Source organism: Mustela putorius, unplaced genomic scaffold (genome assembly GCF_011764305.1).
Source record: "Mustela putorius furo isolate JIRA1106 unplaced genomic scaffold, ASM1176430v1.1 tig00537248_pilon_pilon_pilon, whole genome shotgun sequence".
In the NCBI taxonomy this organism is placed as follows: domain Eukaryota; kingdom Metazoa; phylum Chordata; class Mammalia; order Carnivora; family Mustelidae; genus Mustela; species Mustela putorius.
Window position 1 is genome coordinate 2266690 of NW_025422387.1, and position 16375 is coordinate 2283064.

The window sequence follows — 16375 nt, forward strand, 5'->3', positions numbered from 1 at the left end:
TTCCTTCTCACTGAAGCTAGCATCTCCCTAAGGACAAATGATGTAAGCCCCTCATTGTCGTGCTGTTCACAGATCTTCCTTTGGGAAGCTTTGACTCAGGTCTTCTACCCATTTTCAGTTGTGCCATTTGTCTTTTTATTAACTCGCAGGTGGTTCTTTCTATATTCTAGACATGAGTCTTTTGCATGGAGAACATTTTCTGGAAATACTGCTTTAGAGATGGACTTCTCAAACCCTTATATATGGCCTGAAACCTTCAAGGGGGAAGATGAAGTTCCTGGAACACCTTTTTAGTGTTTTGTTGTGGTGGTGGGGATTGTTGTTTGTTTGTTTTTTCCCTCCAAGTGAGCTAGCCCCGTCTCCTGCCTATACTACATGTGGAGAAAAGTCATGCGCAACAGTCTAGCACCATGAGACCCAAACGTGCCCTAGAATGTACCTGCTTAGCCCAAGTCCTCCAGCGACACTTTCTAAACATTTTGCTTGTTTGTTTGTTTTTTAGGAATTACCAGGCTCCCCACCTCCCACACGACGGTGGACACTTTGGAACGGGGAATATCGCAGCACGTGGGTGGCTAATGCAGAGCCCTATGTGGGGTCGATATGTCTTTGGTTTATTTTTAAAATGCATCTCAGGGGGTGCCTGGGCGGCTCAGTGGGTTAAGCCTCTGCCTTCAGTTCAGGTCATGATCTCAGGGTCCTGGGATTGAGCCCCAAGTCGGGTTCTCTGCTCAGTGGGGAGCCTGCTTCTCCCGCTCTCTCTGCCTGCCTCTCTGCCTACTTGCGATCCCTCTGTCAAATAAAATCTTTTTTAAAAAAATGCATCTCAGGGGGACACAGGGCGGCTCAGTCAGTTGAGCAGCTGACTCTTGATTTCGACGCAGGTCATGATCTCAGGGTCATGAGTTCGAGCCCCATGTCGGTGCTGAGCGCGGAGCTTGCTTGGGATTTCCTGTCCCTCACCCTCTGGCCCTCCCCACCCCCTCTCACACACTCTCTCTATGAAAAAAAAAAAAAATTGCATCTCAGGCCATATCTCTTTCCTGTTCGAGGCCACCAACCCCCCCCCGGCCCCCCCACCCCCGGATGGAAATCATTGTCGGCACACAGCCAGGCTCTAACGGGACGTTTCAAGCACGTGGAAATTCCTGCCTTAGCATGTTCTAGTCCCTCAACCTAGAAATTCTTGATTTTATCTGCCCATCAAGACTGGGTCACTGTTGTCAGCATTCTCTCCTCCTGGGATCTTCAGGACATGGGGTTCTGCAGACCTTCTGCCGGATCCATGAACCTGGAGACAAAGCTGATGTGTTGGACCCGTTACTGTCACAGTAAGTTAGTGGTTATTTTGTCTCTGCGTCATCTCGTACGAACAGAAATACTCTTTTCGAGGTGAGAACCCACCTGGAGGTTTTCTGCGTTGTTCCATAATGTTATGTTAATATTCAATAGAGCGTATTTGGCGGTTTTCGCTACCTAGAATCTTGCCGCGAAGGTCATGTAAGTTTTTGAAAAAGTAGTTCAGAATCTTCGAACCACAGGTTTGTGACTACAAAAAGTTAAATAAAATGTAAGGTGAATAGTATCAGTGTTTCCATGATTCATTAATAGGTCTCCTGTGGTCATGCCTTCTCCAGACACACACCTCATCATCAGGATGAGGACAATTCCAGGCGGTCGGTGGAACCAGGGCTCGCTCAAGGCCTCTGTGGACCCCCGGATGCCCTTCCGTCAGTAAGGTCATATTTGAAGGCAGATCGAACATTTGAAATACAACCACATGTAAATATGAAATAGAATTCTTTTGCCTCCAAAAATATCTAGTTTCCCTAAATCCTTATTCTTTATAAGTGGCTACAATGGCTTGGGCATCACTGTATACATTTGGAAATTCTTGGTAAGTTAGAAAGTCTCACTTGTGAATTGTTTCCAAAAACCATGAAAATGTTACAGCTTCTAAACTTAACCACAAACAAAGCTGACATGATATTGTCTTTCTGTAGTCGTTTTGAGTTTGGTGGTTTTCTCTTTGCATTTTAGACTCTGGGTGTGTATGGGGCTAAGGCTGCCCCAGGCCTGGTGCCAGTGTCCCCAGGTCAGACCCCGATTTCAGGTCCCAGAAGGAAGGACAGGAAGTGCAGAGCCTCCCTGAGAAGAAGGGACGGGTCGGGACAAAGATCTCATCAATCCAGAGATCCCTGATGTATCACACCTTCATGTTTAGAACCTCTTTGTGTTCCTCAAAGGAGCTCCACGGGCTAGCATTTCCGGACTGAGCAGGAAGGAGTCCCCCTGGGGGCAGATCTGATCCACGTGGGGAAACAGCGAACAGGGATCGTCTACCTACCCCCACCCTCACTGGCCACCCGGGCCACCTTCCCAGGGTGCACAGGAAGGACCATTGCCCACACCCGACCTCGACAATCTAAATGCACATTCTGATTCCTGCCACATGGGCCACTGGAGAGCTCCAAGGTCAAAGATGGCCTGAACATTTTGGTAGGTCAAGAAAAATGGGAACTACAAGCTCCCCCGTTATGTTTTATGAAAAAATAATGCTATTGGGACGCCTGGGTGGCTCAGTTGGTTAAGCAGCTGCCTTCGGCTCAGGTCATGATCCCAGCGTCCTGGGATCGAGTCCCACATCGGGCTCCTTGCTCCGCAGGGAGCCTGCTTCTCCCTCTGACTCTGCCTGCCACTCTGCCTGTGCTCGCTCTTGCTCTCTCTTTCTCTCTGACAAATAAATAAATAAAATCTTAAAAAAAAAATAATGTTATTAAGGGATGTCGAACTCTGATACCATCTGTTATTAATCCTGCAGAGTTAAAACCTAGAAACTGGATACACAGTATTCAAGTTCATGCGAACTATTTTCAGGGCAGGCAACATGAAAACAGAATACAAAAATACCCACTTTGACCAGCCCTGACCCCTAATGGCCCGGTAACTGAGCAGGATTCTCCTTCATGTGCTGGTCCGTCCAACGCACCCTAGAGACTCACCTGGTGTTCCTTCATGCAGACTGAGCTTGCGTCAAAGTGGCTTCCAAGGTCCCAGCGATGCTGCCTTCTTGAGTTCTGGTCCACCTCGTTGTTTGAAGGAGTCAAGGCTCTGAATGCGTGCGTGACGCCAACTGTTCTTTCTTTAGAGCTCTTGCCTTTTGCAGGAAGGGCGGGGAGTTCCGCAGAGACCTCTGTGTGTCTAGAGTCTCGCTGACCACTTCCCGGGTTACAAAGCCACCCCAGGCCCCTGTAACGATCGCGCTGAACTGGGAGCATGGACGGTGGGCTCATAGTCGTCGCAGACGCCTGGGACAGCCAACCTGACACTGCCTCGGGGAGGGAGCTTGCTTTTCTAAAGCTGCATTTTGACAGAGGCATGGTCAGCCTGGCGGGCTTTAGTTCGGGCAACCTAGTGTGAGCGAGCGTGCTGGGATGGGGTCCCTTTCCCACTCACACTCTGCAGCGTCGTGGAGACCGGTGTGTTGAAATGGTTTAGCCCTCCTGGAGTTGAATGCAACACATCCCAAGACAATGAATCTGAACTAGAATTTTTGGTGCCTACGTGGGTTTTCCTGGGACACACATTTTATAAGTGAAACTGGCTTGCCCCCCACCTGGCAGGGACGATTCTTAATAAAGATTTTTCTTTCATGAAAATTCAACTTTGTAAGCTTTAAGGAAAGATGAACTTTTCTTGGCTTTCTCCAAGAACGGAATGTGCATGTCTTCACTACAGAAACTCATGGACCACCACTGTCCTCTCTCCGGAAGGCACCTTCCTAACCTGGAGAGATCGGCCAGAATACTTCCCCTGGGGCACCAAGCAAGTCTCCTTCCCTTGGATTCTTGCTCTCGTATTTAAGTCAACCCTTTTTTTCTCTAATTCTCAGGGTCTCGGCCAATAACTGTCCGCAACACTCTGCAGACACGGCCAGCTGCCTTTACACCGGACCTAAGTTCTTCTTAATACCCTCCTTCAAACACCTATTTGAGGATGAGGCGATTTCCTGGAACCTACCAATTGACTATTTTGCTATAACAAGGAATCGTCCAACACGTTTTATTTCTTCATTTTCAAAATGTTTGGAAGTGCCTTTACAGATATGTTCAGTATACCAAGGAACATACACAACAGATCATCCTGAAAACCGTGGGTAATATGAGAAAGACGTCATACAACCGAGAAAGTATATAGAAGCACAATGTTATTACAGCATGCTCCGTTCATAATATCGGGCGTGTACCAGGCAACAAGAACCCAACTCAGAAAAGTAGAAGGTAGGGGATAACACCTTTGTTTTTCCAATGCCAAACCAAATACCCCCCCACCCCCCACTGTCGCCACGAAGCCAGCCAGAAGCGGGCTGGGTGGGTTTGGCCGTTCACTGCGCTCGGCAGCCCAGATCAGATCCCCCTGCCTGAGAAGAGTCAGGGGACCGGACAGATTTAAGTTGGGAGCACACAGCATGCTCTTTGGAGACCTGGTGTAGATAAGCAGCATCTTAAGAATCGCTGACCACGGGGAGACACATGTGGCCCCCCACCGAGAGCCCTGGTTTGCTGCATCGTACCCATCATTGTTCACGTAACTACAATTCTCTACTCTCAGCTTCTGCCTTCCATACTTTGGCTTAAACCCAAGACCATGCCTGGAACTTCCATGGTCACGGGGAGCGGGGGAGGGGGAGGATTAGAAAATAGATTCGTTCCTGGAATCCACATTGAATTTTAAAACTGATGTTCAAAATAAGGCTCCCCATGGAGGGCAGCTAAGGGAAGTCCCTCGCTTGGTGGACTGAGTGCCCAGAGGAAACACGTGGGTCCCTCCTTTGGCCAGCCTTGGCGTCTCTAGGGTTGGGAACTGCCAGTGGTAGGCGATTTACAGCAGCTGAGCCACAGGGACAGTAAAAGGCCCCCACGCAAGTTTCCAGATGTGCCCAGGAGAGACGCACAACCCGGAGAGTGGAATACGGGGCTGAGAACCTGGGAGGGTGTGCTTTACCAACACCTGGCAGGTGCTCCTTCTCAGCCTAAAATATCCCTGGGTCTAGAGCATGTTTGCCTTAAGTGGGAACCGACCCAGATGAAACACAAGATCCTGCAGTCGTCATGACAAAGAACACAAGGCACACTCTCCAAGGAAGCCTCTCTAGGTGAAGAAACTGCATTACCTGGGCAGCGTCTACACTGGCATTGGTGTTATTTCATTCGGCGAGTCAAATTCCTACAAAGGAGGTCATCATAAAGTAGCACATTATTTGAGCTCCAACCTTACCACAGGAACCAGAAAGTGGTACGTGCTCTTTGGCCAGAGGAAGAAAAGATAGAAGGGTCAGGTCAACAGTGATTGAAGCCTAGAGGAGTACGATTTCAAATGGGTCGAGAGGTCGGTATCACACAGACCCCGAATCCCGGAGCAACATTCATCCCTCTGTTTGGAAAGTGTGTTCTTCCAACGGGCAGTGCCGATCCATTAAAAAGGCCACCTGTCCTCTTGGCTTCTGTAGTCTCTAACCAGATTTCAATCCTCAAGATCAAATTAAAAAGTTTCGTCTTGAACTGATCGAGGACAATAATTAAAGCCAAAGAAATCCTAAAGGCATCTCATGGAACATGCAGATTGTCCAGTTTTGATGACACGACTACATTCTTGGGCCGGGGCAGTGAGTCCCTATTGGACTTGGACTGATATTTTCCATCTAGGAAATGAGTGTCCCACTCACCTCGATTCCTAGAAGACCCCGAGTGCATCGCTTCTGCACTTTCTCATCTTTTTAAAACTTCTAAAAACAAACAAACAAACCAAAAAAAAACCCCTCCATCTCTGATCTAACCTGCGTAAAACCATAGAAGCAACAGCCCCCAAATTGGAAATGTGGGGGTTTGCATTTTGCACACACTTAAAAATCGAAGAAAACAAATATTCATTCTTTTACAAACCTTCTTTTTCCAAGCTTCGTCTTCTCTTCTCTTTTAGAAACCAAGTTTTTGGACTACGTGTGTGTACCCTCGGGCCAGGGGAGAGCCTGTGGGGGACATGGCTCTGTCCTTCTGTGTTCCAAGGAGGAGGAGGAAGAGGTGGCCAGTGGGAAATCCTCCGCCCCCGGGAGAGCATGGGGGCTCATCTGTAGCCTGTTACTCTGTGGATCTGATTTCACAAGCCAAGCCCCCAGGTTTCCACCCACTGCCCCAAACGAGGTCTTCAGAGCCCATGTAGAAGGGGAACATATTGTGACGGAACAAGTAAGTGCCTCATCCTGAGAGCAAGGGGCAGCATTTGCCAAGACGCCAAAGGTAATGCTGGCGGTGTCGAGAAGGACACATGCGCCAATGGAGGAACTGTGTGGGCTGAGCAGCTCCTGGGTTTTTCTTATGTCTCCATAGCTCTGCCTGTCCTGGACCTCAGCACCCACGCCCCTGCCCTGAATACATACACGAATGAGTCATTCACAAAGAAAGACCAGAAGGGAGACCGAGGCTGGGGGCCAGCATCCTGCATGTCAGCGCTGAGTCCAAGACGGTGTGACCCTGGCCAGGGACGTGGGTGCCACGAGCCCTCCTTCTGAGACATCCTGGGATAAGTGTCACCCGGCTGGGAAAGCAAATAAGAAGCTTTCCAAGGTGAAAGTTGTTGGTAACTTTCAAGAAACATTGTCTTTTGGTTTCCATTTATTGCTCTATCAGAGGTATTAAAAAATCTCTGGCTAAGAAGAAAAAAAAATAGATACCAATATAGTGAAATCATACAGGAGCTAAAATTGAAAAGGGGCTGTGTGCGTAAAATAAAGAAACCACGGAAGAAGATTTAAATGTTTATTTTCATGTTAAAAATGATGAGTTACCCTGTGGTTAGAATATACTTTATGCTGGGAAATGTAGTCACTTTATTTCTGAAGTATTTCCAGGGGGGGAAAAAGAGGAAAAAAAAATCCGAAAGTAATGAAGAGTAAGATCAAAATATTCTGGCAGATTCCATCAGTGATACCGCCAACGAGCCGAGCCCTGTCCAGGCTGCGTTCCTACCCGGTGTTTCCCCTACCACGGGTTCAGATATTTCGGAGTGGGAAGGCTGTACATTTAAAAGCTACAGTGTTGCATGCTTCTGCTGTAAAATGTATCTATTCCAGCACACTTCTCGGTGAGTCGGATTGCGTATCTCACATACAAAAATATCTGCCAGCCGTGTCCTCCCGTAACCTCCACCACCCGGCCTGTCCCTCCACATCACAGGGGATACGCGGTACATCACACGTCTAGAATTTCGATGGAGGAGAGGGTTGCTGGGTCTATCAACTATCGTGTCACTTACAGAGACGAGGATGGAGAGTTGAAGCCGTTTTTGAGATGATTTGAGAAAAGACAATGGTCCCAGAGACGCGTAGGAAGCAGGTGCAGGCGCTCTGTGTGGTCGTTGGCGGTGGGTTGGTTGGTTCTCTGACACAGAGCCTCGACCAGGCCCAGCACCCCTCTTGGGAGGATGCCTTTCCAAATTGCTGAAGAAAGTGTGAAAAGGGTCAGAATACACAGAGGCCGACTTCCTAAAACTTAGAAATGAACAATGTACAAAGTGCTCATCTACGGATGGGGCAAACGGGACAAGAAGTAATCTGTGTTCTCCCTGCGCTAATGTGTACACACGCACACCCTCTGCCTGGAGTTGAAGTCTGGGAGCTGACCCTGGCCAGGGCGCGACACAGAAGAGCTGGGGGGTCAGTCAGTCCTCTGTCGGTGCACACCGTCAGCCAGAAGCTTGCCGGGGGCGCTCCTCTGGGACACTGGCAGGCTCTTCTGGCTTCCCCGCCGAGGTGACACGGTGCATTTAAGCTTCACTTCCGTCGTGTGGCAGCTGCTCCTGGATCCCAGGGCGTGGCCTGGGAGGGGGTACATCTGGCAGCTGAGAACACTGGTCTCACACCCCCCACTTCTAGGTGGCCTGGTCCCCATGGGCGTCTGAGTCCCATCCATGGGACCCGCACAGCTTCTAGCCTGCGGCCCCCGAGGAGGCTGGCTGGCACTGGCCTGGGGGGCAGGGGGAGAGGAAGGGGATTGATCCCTGTGGTTCTAAGGTGACTAATCACACTGATCAATAGGCTATTCCTGCTGTGAGAAACCTGGAAACTCCAGGCACGTGCAGGCCCCCAGGGAACGGATTTCAAGGTTTCCTAAGTGACATCTTTTCCCCGTTCTGGTTTAGATATTGAAGGGCGTAGCTCCTATTCATTTTAAGTGATCTGGTTGGAAAATAAGCAATCTTCCTTGACTTGGTGAGCCGGTGAGCAGAAAACATTTAGGACAGAAAGAACCTCACCGAAATCCTGGGGAGCTGGGATAGTGGCCACAGCACGTCAGGGAGCAGCCCATAGTGCCATTCTACTAAATACTGTATTCTCTGTTCACACACGTGCACACGCGTGTGCATCCAAGTGAGTGTGTGCCGTGGGTAAAAGGGACCCCTGCCCCCGCCCAGGACCTTCCACGTGACTCTCAAGGTGAAGTGAGATAGAACAGCAGCCGGCAGAGGCTACATACAGAGCCCGGATCACGCCGGGGGGACTCCTGCTCACCCTCGGGAGGCATCTTCAGGGCAGCAGTCAGTTTCGCGGCGCCGAGAACGCGCTGGCACGTTCCCGCGTCTGAGGCCGCCAGGTCTGTGCTCTGTCTGCAGCAAGTGCTCCGACCCCAGGAAAGGCTCTGATGCACAAGCTTCTCAGTAACGCTCCCTTGTCCCTTCCCAGATCCCCCGCCCTCGGCCACCCAGGGCCTCACTGCAGCAGCGGGGGCAGCCTGCCGAACATGCGTGGGGGCACACACGCGTGTGCGTGCGTGAGACTCACCCCCTCTATCCGCTGAGCTCCCTCCGCTTCAGACACGGAGCTCCCGTTATTTCGGAATGCTGACGATCCACAGGGAGAGAACATGGAGAACGCGGCACAGTGAGCGGGCCTAGTCTGGAGAGCTACGTGGCCTTAGCATGAGAACTCGCTGGCGCCCTCCGGGAGCGGGGGGCGAGCTCCCTCCGTACCCAGTCCTCGGTGAGCGGCGGCCGCCTCCTCTGGGGGCTTCAGCCTTTTCTCTGTAAACTCGCTCAGAAGCCAACGCCTGGGTCTCCTGGCTTCTTGCTTCCATCAGGTCAGAAGATTCTGGAAACTTCACCGGCTTCAGCCCTTAGTTCCCATCGGAAACACAAGATCGGCTGGACGTGGGCCTCTAGAGATCAGACCCACAGCGCTGCTGATCTCCGCCCTGTCCCGTGGGCAAGGGACACAGGCAGGACGCTGTGGCTGCCGCATGGTGCGCGAGGAGGCAGGGTCGGCGTGCTCCAGGGTGCACCGAGAGCTCCACGACACCCCAGAGCTTCTTGTTCCGACGGCTCACTCCTCCGCCACCATGTGGAGTCAACCAGCCGCTTCCTTGCCCCTCTGGCGGGTCTTCGCAACTCTGGCTTTACAGGTCCAGGCCCCAGCCACGCAGATGGCCCTGGAAAGCCCGGAAGAGGTGGGCCAGCCCCAGCGCCCGTCTCCCCAGCTATGCCCCAGTGTACAATGTTGCTCTGCTCTGCTGATCTGAAATTCTTGCTCGGCTTGGAACCCGTCCTGCTCTTTTTTGAAAGACATTTTTTTAAATTTGTGAATTATGCAGGGGGTCACACTTTTGGTTTTTTTTTTTCCTGTTGTCACTCTGACTTTCCAACAGCTAGGGTGTTTCTGCCTACCTGCTTCTGAAACTCTCCAACAGTCATTTAATTTATGAAACTTGGAAGCCGACCCATTCCTTTCTCCACCAGTGCCTACCCTGCATAGGCTTGAGCCCTGCCGGAGCCATGACTGATTATTTTTCGGCGGGGGGGGAGGGTCATTATATGGATGGATTCTTACATATTGCTAAGTTGAAACATCATTCTACTTAACTTTCGTTTTTTTTCTTTTTTTTTTTTTTTTTTTTGCTCTGGTAAAACAGAAGTGTAACCTGAACATAGATTCCTACACCATTTCCTTTCTGTGTCATAGTAATTTAAAATTTTGATTTCAGCTTGGATAACAAATTGTGTTGACCGGAAAGCACCAGTATAAATACGCCTCTCAGGGTCTTTCTGCCCTCAGAAATACGCTCCAGGAGTCCCCCACGAATGTCCCACAAGCAGAAGATAAAAACAAATGCGGTTGACAAGTGGTCACCCAAGTTTGTAAGCGTCGTATAGAAAACTGTAAAGATGGCCCTCCCTTGCACTATATTAATATTTTATGTAAAATCCCGTGTCCCAGTCCGATATACGAGGACGTTCCACAATGAAGAGAAGGGAGAAGAGCGTGAGGATAAGCTTCTCAGACATCGCCCCTTCAGTAAGGGAAGTGGGCAACGGAGAGCACCTGACGTTCGACCCAGATGCGGCGAACGTCGGCGACTAAAACTCATGTGAAAATCAAACGTCTCCGAGAGAGGAGACCATGATTGCTTTTCTTCGTGTTTCAAAAAGAATTCCAGAGGCCAAAGGAACCAGGCGCAGGTGCAAATGTGTATAAAAATAATGAGCAGCCTTGTTACAAATAAGAACGGCTACATTCAGCATCTTTCACGAACGTCCAGTCTCAGGCCAAGGGCGAGGAGTGTCCACTGTGCTTTAAAAGTTCTAGGAGTAGAAAAATCAACACCCGAGCCTTTGCAAATCCCACGTGGCCGTTTGTCGCGAGATGACTAACAATGTCTGTGGGGCCAGGTTTAGTGTGTTTCAACTGAGCTAGGAGCAGGTAGCAGATACGACTGTCGCCTCAGAATTTCTGCAGGAGCTACAGGTGGCTGCTTTCGAGACATTTCCCGGCTTACAACCCGGCTGCTGTTACTCTCCGGGCCTCTGACACCTGCTCAGAAAGGGATCCCCTCCCCCCAGACCGCCCCAAACGAAGCTTTGTTAAATCACCCCCTATTGCTGAACAAACTCGCTGCTCCACCGTTCCAAAAACAGAAGGCATAGAGGTGAATACGAACGTAAGAAAGGAGCTCACATGGGGTCCTGCAGCCTTTCCATGTAGTCTCTGAGGTCCCGGGGGCCCCCCAGCCCCGTGTCCTGACACACCCACTTGATGTTGTCCTCACTGTCAAACAGGATGGAGTTGGTGTACGGGCCGCCGTCCTCCGGGAGGATGGTGGTGTAGGACGTAAACTTGACTCGCTTCCGCTTTGGGCCCGATGGATTCAGAGGCTCACTTTTCAGGTCCTTCTCATAGACATAGTCAGAGGGCCTGAGCAGCTGGCTGTGGAAGGTCTTCTGGGAACCGCCGTTGAGAAGGAAGTTCCTCTCCTCGAACTGCAGCCCCCTGTCTATCATGGTCGTGCACTCCTCCGACGGGAGGGTGATGTCCACGGGGTTCTCCAGAAGTTCCACCTCGTTCCCAAGCCAGACCCAGTCATGGGAATGGGGGATGTTGCCTTGCTCGCTCACGGCGAATCTTTTGTGTCTGTATTTCCAAGCAAATGCCACACAGTTGATCAAGAAGACCAAAATGGCCAGGCAGAAGACACAGAGCAGAGCGTACATGCCGATCTCCAAGTCAGTCAACCCCCTTGAGGTCACTGTCAGGTCACTGGGATTATTGGGTTCCGGTAATTTCCCTTGAGTGGGGAAGCTTGTGAAGGCATCTGCGCCGCCACTCTTGAGTGACTTCTTATCCTTTCCTTCCTGGGGAGACCATGGGGTTGTGCTTTTGTTGCCACGTTCCTCGTGGCCAACAGAGGCGCCATGTTGGAACCACTCCTGACCTGCTCTCTCCTGGTTCCCTTCACGGTCTATGGAATTACTGAGGTGGTCTTTGTATTCCCGACTGATGCCCTCAATGTCGTTGGTACCTCCTTGGTGCTCATCAATATTTGGTTGAAATCTGACCTTGACATTTCCTTTACCCACGGCAAGAACGCTCTTCCTCTTGGTCTTCTGACAGGGCTCACTAATCATCATTTCTAGTTTAATCAAGGGCCCTTGCCCTTCACCCTGTGCGACCACCACCGGCCATCTGGACTGAAGATTTGCCTGGACAGACACCACCATTTCATCCAATGATGACACAGTAACTGAAAAATCCTTGGGGTCATAAATGTCTAAGGGTGTCACCGAACCATCACTGAACAAAATCCAAGAACTGACTATTGCTTCCTAAGAAAAATGAAACCAAAGCATTATGTTATGATCAGTTTCCTTCAAATTGCAAACAAATACAATTTCCTATAGAAAATTATTTAAATATAGAGACTGAGGAAAGTAAACTTCTATGTCTTATGATCTTGACTGGTTCTTGGCATGTCTTGAACTGACATCCAGAATGCACGATTGCCCCACTGACGTGAGAAGCAAATGATGATACACTTTAAGGAATGCATTAAAGTGCATATTAATTTATTGCATGCCAGACAACAGAAGTTGACTCTGACCTTTCTAAAAAACACTTTGAAAGATCAGGCCATTGATCTGAATCAAGATCAGGTTCATCAAGGCTACTGCTCCAGATAATATCATTTTGAATACCCTTTATTAGGAAGCCAGTGCCGAGGAAATGAAACACGCACCGACAGAGGGGCCTGGGACACGATGCCTTAGGAGAAGAGCTCACCAGAAAGGCACCGTGCCCAGGTGCCTTGATGAACCTTGTCACGAGGTCAAAGACAGAGGAGAGCTTTAGAGATGGCAATGATTGTAAACAGTAGTGATTGGCTGCCCATTAGCCATGCTTGTTTGAGCAGCTGAAATGGAAAACCACCTGCTTCGGCAGAATGACAATATGGGATCCTTTGGTCATGGTCTAGCAGGGTGTGCTGAGCACAGATAAGGCTGCGGTAAAGCATACGGGACATGGACCTGTGGTCGGTGGATAAAAGCAAAAACGAGCCACATGTATCTAAGTCCCTGGTATTTTTCTCAAAAAGAGACAGGGTTGACCCCGACCAGAAACAGAAAGAAGCTTCAAGGGCCTCCCGTCCTAGCTACGAGTGCTCTACTGATCTCCTCCGCAGACGTGAGAGGGAGGTGATCTCAAATGACCTGGACTCAAGGATTCTGGAATCCCACCTGCTGTGGGGCCTGGAGAACGTCCTGGGCCGACACCGCTGAGACGATGGCTCTTTTGTCTGCTCTGTGAGGCTGCAGGGCAAGCGACAAGCCGGCCACCAGCTGCACGCCCAGGTCCGCGATGGTGACGCGGTCATCCAGCACGATCACCGTCTTCTCCGCCAGGATGGAGTCGGACAGCGGCGAGAGCACCTTTGAAGGAAGTGAGAAAGCTCCAGGGTCTGCCGCACACAAGGGTCAGGACCGCCTGATGTTTCCACCAGCGCGTTCCCTTAGCTCTCTGCTGGAGGAGCGCGCCTGTGGGGACCGCGTGGGCCCGCAGTGCGCTGCAGGTCACTGACGCGCTTGCCAACGGGAGGAGTATGACACGTGCTGGTCCGTTGCCTTTCCCCTGGTTCAGGCCACGAGAATACCAATGTATTTCCCAAGAAGACCGCAATTTAACTGCGAGGCAATACCTAGACTGCCCGCCTTGGCCCCAGGCACTCAGGCAGCGACGAAGTTTCCCAGACACTAACAGTTAGAGGTGGAAATGGCAAAATTGTGGGAAAGCGCCCACAGGGCACAGGGCTCTGCCACCATCCTTCCAGGGGGCAGCGAGCCGTTCACCACAGACAACAGTGATCGCGGTGTGGGCCGCTGTGTCACCGCTGGAGACCATGTAAACAAAGTGGGAGAGGGGTTTTTAAGGTCCTAAGAAGCCACTGCTTCTAATTTAACATCTATTTTTTGCAACTAGGGGGAGTAACCGACGGAGAGGAACATCTAGTCGGCAGAATTTCTAGAACTACCCACCCCCCAAGATGTCCTCACTAATCTGTCAAGCCTGGGAACGTGATGATGAGAAATCGCTCTTGTGATGATGTTACGTTCACACAGCAGGTCTGCCTTATCACAGAGCTTATCCTGGATTCCCTGAGTGGATCCATTGGCGTCCCGTGAAGCCCATACAAGCAGAGCTTTCCCTGGCTGGTGGTGGAAGGGAAAGTCACAGAGATTCCACGTGGAGAGGGACTTGACCCAGCAGTTACATGAGAAGTGACACAGGTGTCTTCTCAGAGCAGTGACTGAACCTAGCGGACAATCCATGAGGAAGACCCCCCAGTCCCAGGCCCATGAGGAAGTGCATGTGGCCAGCAGCCTGAACGGGCTGGGGAGGGACCCTCTCCCTGAGTCCCCCCACGTGAGCCCTGCCAGGCCGCCACCTTTGTCTCAGTCTTGTGATGTCCCCAGTGTGGAAGCCAGGCCTGCTCACGTCAACTCCTGACCTAACCCGAGTCAATAAATCGATTCTGATTTCCGCTGCTCAGTTTGTGATAATGTGCTCCACGGAATAAAGAAGTCATGCAAAATAGGGCATGTTTAGTCCAGCGCCATCAACATCAGCTTTGGCACCACCTAAAATAGGGCTTTGTTAACCATCAGTGGCAACGCCTTAAATTTTTTTTACTAAAAAACATGCTGCTGTCTTTCTGCATAATTATTCCATTACAACTGATCAGAGAAATTGCTTTACCATTATTCTAATAAAATACAGAGCATGTATCTGTGGATTTAAAAGTTATTTTTAGTACAAATATAGGCTATTTAAAAAAATTTTCTGTCCACTGTCCGAAGTGTAATATATAGGTAAGCGGTTAACCCTCAGGGTTGGGAAAATAAAACCAGCCCCCCCAGGCTGGACCAACTTCTATCAGTGATATGTGAGGAGTCCGTTATCACGAGGGGAGAGGTAGGTTCTGCCGAACATTTAATTTCGCTTTCACTGATGAAAGAAGTTAGGTCCTATTTTTCCCCAACCCTCCCCACTATGCAAACATTGATTTACATTAGATTATTGATATTGATGAATTCTCTGCGCTGCCTTTGAGTCTCTGGCATGCACACACCCGCGCTCGCGTCCACACACCCACCCCCTCGTCGGGGCCGGCCGGGGCGGGGCATCACCACGTACCTGCACGGTGGTTATACCCGGCTCCCGGCCCACCAGGGTCCTGCCGCCCTGGAGCTGCGCGATCCTGGGCTCCTCCACCTTCATGAACTCGGCCACGAGGTCGGTGATGTCCAGCTGCCAGTCGGGGCCCAGCATGTAGCTCAGCTGGCCCACGTCGGGCGCCTCGGCCACGAACTGGGTGAGGACGCGCACGGTGGCGTGCTGGTACTGCAGGGAGCACCCCTTGCCTCTCTTCTCGTCGTCCTCCTCGTCCTCGCTCTCCCGGGTGGGCCTGGGGCGCAAACAAACCGGGTTGAAACGCGGTGGTGCTGAGGGGCTTGGCACACCGGTCTTCCAGACTGCGTGGGACCCCACGGAACCCGCGACATGGTTTCTCTCCCCACTGTCCCCGGTGTGCGCCCGCACGCTGCCACCTGCTCGAAGCCCAGGAGGCAGCGCCACCCTGCGGGACACGCCACCCCACGCAGGCAGCGGCAGCCTCCCGTCCGGTGTTTTGGAAGTCTGCGGTTTGAAACTGTCCCCACTGCGGAGGCCATGGGGTCCCAGGTGGGAAGAGCTAGCTGGGACCAGTTTCTACTCCTCCGGCCCCACACAGGCCTGGGCACCTCCCCCCCGGGAATGACCCCTGACACCCCCGTCTCTCTGCTCCCACCAGGTGTGCGGGACAGTCACCTGGGTCAAGGTGTGAGCAGGAGAAGCCGGCCCCTGGGGGACGGCAAGATCATCGTGACCCACTGGGGTGTGACAGTTTGGCACTGGCTCTGGGATGGCTGAGGTCCTCTGCTCCGGGCAGCGTGGCTTTCCCGAGCCCTCAGAGGTGGAGTGGGGGGCGGGGGGGCTCCCACCTCCCACCCCCAACTCTGCAGTGCTGGGCACAGAGCAGCTATGGGGTCCTACGGGAACCGGGAGCACCCTGGCCTGCGGGTCCTCGCCGGCCTCTGCCCTCCTCCTGTGGACCCCAGAGCCTCCTCTCGCTACCCTGTGCACAGCCCACCAGAGAAATCCTCGTTGGCTTCACTATTCCAGAAACTTCCACTCCAGATGAACCTGTCCCAGGTGCTTTGGGAGAGGACCTTGTTTGGCGACCAGTCGGCGACCATCGGGGGACAGGGTGGTGTCAGAAGCAGCCACGGGAGGGATTCACACGCACGGAGTCACACCTTCTACGGGCTGGGTCCGGCCGGACGCGCTCACGTGACCATGAGAGCTGACACGGGCGGACCGACACACCCATGCGATTCCTCTAATCTCCACCCCAGGGAGGGAGGGTGTTTCATTAATTATCCTGATCTTACAGTGGGGAAACTGAGGCACCGAGCGGAGAGGCCATTGGCCCGGACACACAGCTAGCCGTCTAGAAGCGGG

At 51.6% G+C, this 16375-nt stretch overlaps 1 protein-coding gene across 2 annotated transcripts in view; it reads right to left on the reverse strand.

Annotated features, from left to right (window-relative positions):
• Positions 1–4047: 4047 nt before the first annotated feature.
• LOC101687323 (transmembrane protein 132B) overlaps positions 4048–16375 on the reverse strand; it is a 353637-nt gene continuing 341309 nt past the window's right edge. The window contains exons 7-10 of one of the 2 annotated variants that reach the window (XR_006604769.1): positions 15011–15281; positions 13057–13248; positions 8837–12147; positions 4048–7495 (exon numbers count right to left, since the gene is read on the reverse strand). Coding sequence is in view for 1 of the 2 variants with exons in the window: in XM_045073646.1 (XP_044929581.1) it covers positions 10999–12147; positions 13057–13248; positions 15011–15281 (1612 nt within the window). In the remaining variant the exon portion in view is untranslated. Of the gene's footprint in view, positions 12148–13056; positions 13249–15010; positions 15282–16375 lie in introns of both variants that reach the window. The other variant, XM_045073646.1, reaches the window with a different exon arrangement.